Source organism: Anarrhichthys ocellatus, unplaced genomic scaffold (assembly GCF_004355925.1).
Source record: "Anarrhichthys ocellatus isolate YVR2014 unplaced genomic scaffold, GSC_Weel_1.0 scaffold3, whole genome shotgun sequence".
In the NCBI taxonomy this organism is placed as follows: domain Eukaryota; kingdom Metazoa; phylum Chordata; class Actinopteri; order Perciformes; family Anarhichadidae; genus Anarrhichthys; species Anarrhichthys ocellatus.
Genome location: NW_022280033.1, coordinates 1,993,766 through 2,003,172, shown reverse-complemented (window position 1 = coordinate 2,003,172; position 9,407 = coordinate 1,993,766). Strand labels below are relative to the sequence as shown.

At 42.3% G+C, this 9,407-nt stretch overlaps 1 protein-coding gene across 9 annotated transcripts in view; it reads right to left on the bottom strand.

The window, feature by feature from the left end:
• Positions 1-9,407, bottom strand: part of nckap1 (NCK-associated protein 1) — a 25,453-nt gene that overhangs the window by 5,374 nt on the left and 10,672 nt on the right. For 4 of the 9 annotated variants that reach the window (XM_031875952.1, XM_031875995.1, XM_031875987.1 and 1 more), the window contains 19 exons: positions 7,433-7,525; positions 7,282-7,338; positions 6,986-7,128; positions 6,790-6,880; positions 6,256-6,393; positions 6,049-6,097; positions 5,799-5,955; positions 5,274-5,330; positions 4,713-4,809; positions 4,247-4,353; positions 4,003-4,135; positions 3,304-3,385; positions 3,030-3,088; positions 2,688-2,833; positions 2,459-2,591; positions 1,895-2,014; positions 1,223-1,362; positions 968-1,099; positions 312-530 (listed from right to left, as the gene is read on the bottom strand). In XM_031875952.1, coding sequence (XP_031731812.1) covers positions 312-530; positions 968-1,099; positions 1,223-1,362; positions 1,895-2,014; positions 2,459-2,591; positions 2,688-2,833; positions 3,030-3,088; positions 3,304-3,385; positions 4,003-4,135; positions 4,247-4,353; positions 4,713-4,809; positions 5,274-5,330; positions 5,799-5,955; positions 6,049-6,097; positions 6,256-6,393; positions 6,790-6,880; positions 6,986-7,128; positions 7,282-7,338; positions 7,433-7,525 — 2,153 coding nt within the window. Of the gene's footprint in view, positions 1-311; positions 531-967; positions 1,100-1,222; positions 1,363-1,894; positions 2,015-2,458; positions 2,595-2,687; positions 2,834-3,029; positions 3,089-3,303; positions 3,386-4,002; positions 4,136-4,246; positions 4,354-4,712; positions 4,810-5,273; positions 5,331-5,798; positions 5,956-6,048; positions 6,098-6,255; positions 6,394-6,789; positions 6,881-6,985; positions 7,129-7,281; positions 7,339-7,432; positions 7,526-9,407 lie in introns of all 9 variants that reach the window. The other 5 variants (XM_031875943.1, XM_031875978.1, XM_031875969.1 and 2 more) reach the window with 3 other exon arrangements.

Genomic DNA, 9,407 nt, shown 5'->3' with positions numbered 1-9,407 from the left:
ACACACACACACACACACACACACACACACACACACACACACACACAAAACATCAAATCAAAACAAGAAAAACACAGTTTGGAAATTTAACAGTAAATGAAAAAACATTCCTACATTTTCTGTGCCCAAGAAAGCAAAATCTGGTATTTAGTTGTTTGTGCTGTGACAGTATTTTGTATCACAATACAAATGATCTCCTTCTGTCCAGTAATACAAATGAGGAATTTGTTTTATCGGTGTTTGTGATGAAAAGAGTTTCCAACACGTATTGCTTGAGACTCGACAGTACGCGACGGCTCCTGTAAACGTACCAGTTGGTGTACAGACTGGTGATGGTGGGCTCCCCGTGGCTGTCCAGGTGCTGCGTCTGCTGCAGGAGGACGTTGTTGAACACCCGGGTGATGTCGATGGTGACGTAGTTCTCTATGGACTGAAGCACCGTCATGTAGGCCCGCACGCTGGTCAGCAGCTCGCTGGGCTTGGCTATCTCCTGGGTAGCCTGGTTGTACATAGTCATCCCCACTATGGACCTGGAGACGGACGTTACGATGGACGTTTAGTAAAAGCACATTTAAAGCCTCACAAACTGCAGCGCTGACATGCTGCAGAGGATAAACTCTATTTAAATGCACAGTGAGACTCTGTTGACATAAGCAAGTAAAACTAAACTCTTCTTCTTTGGTGTTGTGAATCTTTTGCAGATGCTCTCTTGTATTTCCCTTTTAATCACCGACACCAAACTTACTGCCGTTTGTAGTGATGATGATCTAGAAATTGTTGCTTTTTCTATTCATCGAAGGCCAAATGTCTAGAAGTTAATTAACTTAAAAGGTAGATAAAAAAGCTCAGCAACTAGGGCTCTTAGTCTAAGTTTCTTATTGACTAAAGGGATCTTTGTGTCTGAATGGGACAGAAATAAGCTCCGACGGTAACTCTGCGTGTTTGATCTGCGTGTGTTTGAGCTTACTTGGTGAATCGGATCTCCAGGTGCGAGGTGAGGTACTCTCTCGGTGTGAACGTGTGCTCCCAGACCGCCAGGTTGGGAACATAGTTGATGGAGAAGCAGAGTTCAGAAAGTGCTGTGTGGAGTTTATCCAGACTGTGGAGGGGGGAAGAAAGAAGGTCAAGATTAACTCAGTAAAATACGATAATCTGTGTCTTTACAGCAACAAATAGGCATATAATGCATCAAAGAGGAGAAAGTTTGCGTATTGGGACTAACTTGGTGACCAGTAGTCTGTTCTTCCTCATGCTCTCCACACCCGGTTTCTCTCTCTCCGGCTCGCCCTTCTTCCCCGTCGCCTTCTTGCTCTTCTTGTTCACCGCCTGGCTGATGGTTTTCGCACAGTGCTTGGGAAGCAGCTAGAGATGGAAGAGTAGAAGAACATTAGCCAGACGGTGGAGAGAGAGAGAAAGAAAAGAAGACGGGAACGGATAAACAAGAGATCGAGGGAAGGGAAGACAGATGGAGAAAGACCGATCATTCACGGCCTGGCTGATGTTCTTAGTAAGAAGTGGAGCTAGCAGACTGATAGAGATCAATTTAAGAGGCTTTTAACTACAAGCATCAACAAAGGCCTCAACACATTAATGTGACAGCATGTAATATTATGCAAATGGACAGTTGTTTCTGCCAAATCTTGTGACATTAGAAAGTTTGTTAGCATAAGAAAACTTTTAAGGACTTTGTGAGTGCATTGGCACTTTAAGACACCTTTGAGTTTGCTCTTCTTTGTGATAATCGGTACAAACGCGGAGAGTTAGATGATAAGATCGATACAACCGAGAGGCATCGATCTCCTCATCCAGCTCCCTGCAAGAAAGCAAATGATTGCATTTCCTAAAATGTCAAAGTATTCCTCTAAATTGGCTGCCTGTGTGTGTGTGTTCCCACCTGGTCGCTGAGTGTACATTGTTCGGTGCAGATGTCAGTGATCAGGTTTCTGGCCTGTTTGGCCATTTCATCCAGAAACATGTTGCACAACGACAGGCTTCGATCCCCGATGTGGTGCCGCTGTGGAGGAGGAAAGAAACGTCTTTATTGTTAAATATCAACGTAACATTATTTCACAGTAACGGCTCTGTTTCTGATTTGTAATTGAATCAATAACCAAACAAAGAGAAAACATGCCATCAAAAACCATACAATCAAAGGATAAGGTCAGATAATTAAGATATGTTAGAAGTTCAACAATTCAAATGATAAAACCCTTAAAACATGTAGTTAATTGTAGTAAAGAAAGTGCTTTATTGGGCATCACCGCCGCATTTGTGTGTATTGTAGGAAAAATAGACGAAGCGTAAATAAAGACATTTAAATAAAGATTTAAAAAGGGAGCGTATCCGTTATGCGAGACCTGCAAGTGAAAAATAGCGTCTGACTTGCTTGCGGTCTAGACGGAGGGTTAGAGAGCGTATCTATACGTGCGTGTGTGTGTGTGTGTGTGTGTGTGCTTACCTCCTCAGGGCAGAGCTCATGTGTACAGGACATGAAGTGTGTGCAGAGCAGAGGGAAGCAGATGGAGTGTCGGCTCTGGGAGGGAAGCTCCAAACACTGCTGGAACATCTTTTCAAACGCACGGCTGTAGAAGCTACTACCACAGACACAAACACACAGGAGAAGATTAAATACGGGACTAACACATACTTTATAAACATCAAATGCATACCAAGGGTGTGCATCTCACCAGAAGATGGACAGGTCCGACGTCTCCACCAGCATCTCCACCAGAGAGTCCACCATCTTTGTGTGGAAGATGATGGTGTTCATCATTTTGCCGAGCTCCTTGTGATCGGCGATACCAAGACTGGCTTTAGAGACGCTGGTGTAGGCCTACAGAGGGGAGAAGTATTCTAAATATTAGAGATGTTTTTGGTACTTTTGTTGTGCCGTTCTTTCCATTTACACTCCATTCCACACAGTAGCAATATTTAAAAACATTGAGTGAAACATGCAGACTGTGTTCAGTAGTCCTAAACATTCCCCTAGTATTAGATAAAGAACTAAAGCTTTAGATTTGTTTGCACACCTGCAGTCTGAACCAGTCCAGCCTTAGTCCTCTGAAGTCAAACACCTCTCCATCCTCCACTAGAGCACAACAGACAAGATTACACTTTATCAGTCTCAAAGGAAACTCTTGACAGAGATTGATTAAAATTTCACACATTTATAGCCTAGTACCTGTAGTGCAAGCACTTGCTAAATTACTTTAACTACCAGCTTTACTACTATCAATACTTCCACTTCTACAATGACGCTACTTCTCCTCTTTTTTTTCCAGCTTAGAAGAAGTAATAGTTCACCTTGTTTGACACTGAGAGAAGTCATAGTGTTGACAAATGAAGACATGATTATAGACTCGTCCTCTGGACACACAGACAGGTTCTATCAGAGAAAGACAGAAAACCGGTTAGAAAGACAAGTGCAGCGTGGAAAAACCTTCTAAAAGACATTCTTAACTGAGGCCCAAAATGTTACGTTGTATCTGCATGCAAAGGGCAAAAGAGGCGGCAACCTCCGGTTCTGCAGAGTGAAGCCAATGCGGAAGTGTCTTAAAGCTGCATTCTCTCTAGTGACCAGCAGGGGGCGACTCCTCTGGTTGTATAGAAGTCTATGAGAAAATGACTCTACTTCTCTCTTGATTTATTACCTCAGTAAACATTGTAAACATGAGTTTATGGTCTCAATCTCTAGTTTCAAGTCTTCTTCAATACAGCATGATGTTCATTTCGTAAATTATGGTCCATTTAGAGACAAACAGACCATAAAGCAGAGTATGCTTTAGGGCAGGGCTACTGTGATTGACAGGTCGCTCCCCTAAAGAGCAGGATACGGCGTCTCTACGTCATTCCAAATACGGTAACTTCCATTTATCGGTTGCAAAAAATTCAACATGGTGGCCACTGGAGTTGTATTGTGGAAACCCTGCACCCTGTCCTGCCTCTAGATTTTGTCTAAGAGTACACTTCATGTGTGCATTGAGAGCGTGCACACGTTCATACCTGCACCAGTTCATTCAGCACCACGGCATCAAAGCCGGACAGGTACTGGACGTAGTATCGCTGCATCACCGGGCCGTACTTCCTGACATGAGCTCTGAGCTCCTCCATGTAGAAGATCAGCTCTGCTATGTGTCTGTAACAACACACACACATCAACAGATTTAAGTTAAGGATGTTATGGTTGTGTGTAAGGTGTGAACAGGTGTGTGTGTGTGTGTGTGTGTGCGTGTGCGTGTCTGCGTACTTGTCTATGAAGTCATCTGTGCTTTTCTTCTGGATGTTGTCTGCGTGTCGAAGCAGCCAGATGATCTCGTCACGTGCAAACGACAGCGCCATGAACACGAACAACGCCTAGCGGGAACGAAGGAGGAGGAAATGGAGATAAATATGGAGGGAAAGTTGAGAGATATTAAGATTTTTTTTTAAGGGAAATGGAAATGTCAGATAAATAATTCTAAGATAAATTACCAAGAGCAGTTGGTAGCGAGCACTTTCTCACAGTCTCTGAACCAAACATGCAATATGTTCATCTAATATATTCTGTTTTACATTTATGAGGGTCTCCATCTGCCAGAGGAACATACAGGGTTCTTTTAAGGTGGTAAAATCTGTCTATCCAGGTCATTTAGTAGCGTTCATCTACTACTAAAACTGAATCTAGGGATATTTAAAGGTAGTATTTTGCTGTTTAAGGTGGTATTTTGTGTTACCTTAGGACCTAGTAGTCCAGGTTGATCGGCTAAAACAGTGGCCAACTCCTTCAGAGCCGATCGGAGGAACTTGCGTCTCTCTCTGTGCATCGAGCCTCTGCAGAGACACAGAGCAGACAGAGGAAGTCAGAGCACAGTCGTCATGATTAAATGGTATTTTGACACTTTCAGGACAATCCTGCAAGAGGACAAAAGTATGTAGATGACAGCGATGGCACAAGAACGAGGATGAGGATGAAAGGGGGAATACGTAATGAGGATGAAAGCAGAGATGAGACAAAGAAGGGAGGATAAAAAAACTCAATAAGGGATGAAGAGAGGAAGAAGGGGAAGCTTCTGTGTGAGACTCCCAGAGAGAGAGAAAGAGAGAGACAGAGAGAGAGAGACTAAAGCAGAGCTGAAATGATGGTTAAATCAATAAAACAGAGAATCTGGGAAGTGAAATAAATCCTAAAATGTGAAATATGTTTTGTGTTTGTGAGGAACAAAAAGCAAAGGTTGGATGAAAACCCCAGTTGGGATGCGAAGAAGAAGAGATTAGTAGAAACACGATGTACGTACGCATGAGACAGGGCCTGTTCTTTGCACTCTCTGATGTCATTGATGCGTTTGTTGTACCTGGAAAAAAACACAAGCAGAGAGGATGTGTTGAAAGAGTTAAAAGAGCAACGATTCACAGAGTGTTAGTATAATACTGTAAACACGTCGGTGATGTGATTTTCTGCCATTTGAGATTATGGTCTCATGTCAGGCGATCGGAAAACAACTTCAAATTCCTTGTTTTGTCGACCCGACAGTCCAAAAATCAAAACATATTCAACTGACAAATGTATGAAACTAATAAAGAAACTAAGTATCTTCAAATGCTTCATATCCCTAAAATCTGTACAACCTCAGCTATAAAGTTATGTAACTCACAGTAAATAAACCATTAATATCAATACATATTATAAAGTATTGAAATACATTTTTTATGTAGTGCAAAAGGCATGAATGCTCCAACTATCATTTATTGATTTTAGATGTATTTAAACTTTAAATCTTTTAAAAACGGTTGTGTGTCCACACGCACACAGACGCTCTTACCCTCTGATGTTCACGAACAGGTCCTCTGCAGCCTTGTGGACGTGGAACACCTCGTCCCTGAACAGACAGAGGCAGGTGGAGCTCTGCAGAGCCAGCTTCCACAAAGACAACGCCGCAGCGTCGCTGTTCAGCACCGCATGACACAGGATGAAGCCAACTGGAGGGAGAACACAGACGGGAATATGTGACGATCCAGAAGCCAAAACAAAAAACAAGTTATGGGGATGGAACAGGAAACCGTTTCACTTACAAACAATCCACTTCTCCATGGCGTCCAGTGACAGGTATTCACACGGCATCTAAAGACGAGAGAGTGTGGAGCACATACAGGTGAATGGACTGAAGGCTCAGACTCAAGCTCTATGTTTTAATTCTTCATTACTAAATATTGTTTTAACTATTCCCCTTGGAATAGTTGGAAGTTTAGCCTTTTTGGTGCAGCGGTCGTGATGCTAACCGTGTCCGACTGTGCAGGGTTGAGCATGGTGGAGGGGGCAGAGATGAGAGAGAGCAGCTGGGCGTTCCTCCACTGGTCAGCGGACAGATTCCTCCTGGGATACACCATCTGGAGGCTGATCAGTGCATCAGACAGGGACTGGAGGAGAGACGGGACGAAGAGGGTGAGAGGGGATAAAGAGGGAGAGGCGGGAAGAAGAGGGAGAGAGGGGAGGAAGAGGGAGAGACGGGAGGAAGAGGGAGAGACGGGAGGAAGAGGGAGAGACATGAGGGAACGAAGAAGAAAAAGTGTACAGTGAGCTTTCTTGCACCTCAGTTAATCAACAAGTATTGCATCAGTCTTTCACCACAATACTGCATTTTTGAATTAAGTCGATACTTCAGCTGCAGGAACTTGTTTCACTCCGGCTGATCTAAATGTGGCACTAGAGGAGCTGTGGAAACTGTGCCATTGTAAAAACAAGATGAAGTCTGTCACACTGTAAACGTTTAACGATTACCTGGCAGTTTAATAAGAGAGTCAGGTTCTCTTTACCTTTCCATGAGGAACAAACTCCTCCATCAACTTCTTCAAAGGGTTCTCGTAATCCACGATCATCTGGCCCAGCCGTGGGTACTCCCGGTCACTACGACACACACACACACACACACACACACACACACACACACGGTTAGCATAGAGACCATGAACATTAACGAGTCTGTATTAAAGTGCGTTTTCTTTGCATCACCTGGCGCCGTGCGTCATCTCGTGGGCGTAGTTGTACAGTCCGATGATGGCTTTCCTCTCCTCTATGCGAGACAGTATCGTCATCAGAGTCGTGTACGTCACCACCAGGTCCAGGTAGTTCTTGGTCAGGTCAAAGTTCACCGTCTGACAGGGAACGACGACACAAAAGGGGCATTTTTCTTAATAACAATCATCTGTTCAGCTGAGACAATAACACTGGGAGCAACAGTTTGATAAGCTTTGGGTACATGTAGCCAACATAAATAGGAAGAGAATGAGAAACCTTTATTTACTTACAATGTCAAAGAAGACCTGGCAGGCGTCGATGGTGTTCAGCAGCTCACACACGTGGTCCTGTTGATGAAGGAGTGAGTTTAAGTATCGTTAGAATCACTAACACCAGATGACCCTCCACAGTAACCTGCTGACCGTGTGTTTTGTTTCTTACCTTGAATTCCATGACATCTACGAAGGTAAAGTAGTAGAGCGCCAGGTTCTTCAGAATCTCTGACTTTTCCTTCTGCAGCTGAGCCAGCTGTTGCTGTAAACACGTTACATAAAATGTTATATACATATATAAACCTATCCGTTATCATTTACTGCATCTCTCTGTATGACTTCTTGTATTTTATGTACCTTTAAAGTTGTTGTAGATGTTCCAATTATTAACTAAAAAATCAACAATATGAGTTGTGTATCACATTTACCAACTAAAAGCTTTTATTCCTCCTAAAAATACCGACCGAGTTTAACTCAATTCTGTTAATTGTTTTTCTCCACATTTCACTTTTTTTAAGTGTTAATATCTGCATTTATTACTTTGTTCTAACCTCCCTCTTTCTAATACATCTAATTACCGAGTTTCCCTTCGGGGATCAATACAGTTTATCGAATCTTGTTCAAATTAATTACAGTTTCTCTTCATTTTGACTAAATTTAACAGCAAACTGACATAAATTAGTAACAGCTGCTGAATAATTTAGTGACATTGGAGCTAAAACTCCAGCTTTTATTTCATGAATCAAACAGAGAGACACAGATAAATAGATACAAAGAGAGATTATAAATGTGCGTGAAGTCATTTTACTTTGGTCGAACATTTCCTTCACTTGAATACAGGAGACATACTCCTAAATACGCTCTGTGTTGGACCAAAGTAAAATGTGTCTATCAAAGCAAAGCCAGACGATCCACCCTTGAATGCGTTTTAAAGACAGAAGAGAAACAGGAAGTCAGTTATCGAAAGCACCAAAACACAAAACCTTCTTCTGAGCTTCTGGATGTCGTCTGTGGACACAATGACCATGAACTCAGCATTTAAAAGATTCTCACGTCAATCTTTTAACAAGCTGGAATGTAAACTCAAGTGTAAAAAGCAGTAAGTTTAGCGAGTGTTTTCTATTTACATGACAGAACGTACACTGAAGAGAGTGCATCACTGCGGCTGCACCAAGGAGGTATAAACACTGTAACTCGACCCAAAGTCAAGTAAAGACAACTTTATAAAGGTATTATTCTTAAATCTTAAAAATAATAATTAACTGGGAAACACAGCAAACTGACAGACACAATAAATCAGTGCTCTGTAACACTCCTTAGTGCAGCCAGTCGGTCCTCAAGCCCTCTAACCAACTAACAGCTAACCAGGCAGTTAACCAGGCAGTTAACCAGGCAGTTAACCAGGCAGTTAACCAGGTAATTAACCAGAGAGTTAACCAGGTAGTTAACCAGGTAGTTAACCAGGTAGTTAACCAGAGAATTAACCAGAGAATTAACCAGAGAATTAACCAGGCAGTTAAACTGAGAATTAACCAGGTGGTTAACCAGAGAGTTAACCAGAGAGTTAACCAGAGAGTTAACCAGGTGGTTAACCAGCCGCACAGTCACTCAGTGGATGAAGGATGGAAAGTCAAAGCACTGCCAGCAGAGAGGAGGGAAAGTAGAGCAACGCAAACAACAAACAATCCAAAATAGCTTTAAAAACAGGTACAAAAAAAAAACTTAAGTACGTGAACTAAAATACAAACATTACAGAAACTTAGATACAAAAACTTACCAAAAAGCACAAGTCCGGATTAAGCCAAGTTTAGCATGCAAAACACAAACAAACACAGAAACAAAGCAGAAAACAACGTAAGAAACAATATTTGCACAGTTATACTGAATAAAGCAGTTAGCTACAAACACACTCTCACACACACACAGCTGTTTGCTAAATGACAGTTTGACATAAACACATAGAGGCCAGAAGCTAAGAGCTAAGCTAACAAGTAAAGCTGAAAGAAACATTTGATGAGCAATGACTCGGTTAAGTTAACGCAACACACCTGAACACACACACACACACACACACACACACACACACACACACACACACACACACACACACACACACACACACACACACACACACACACACACAC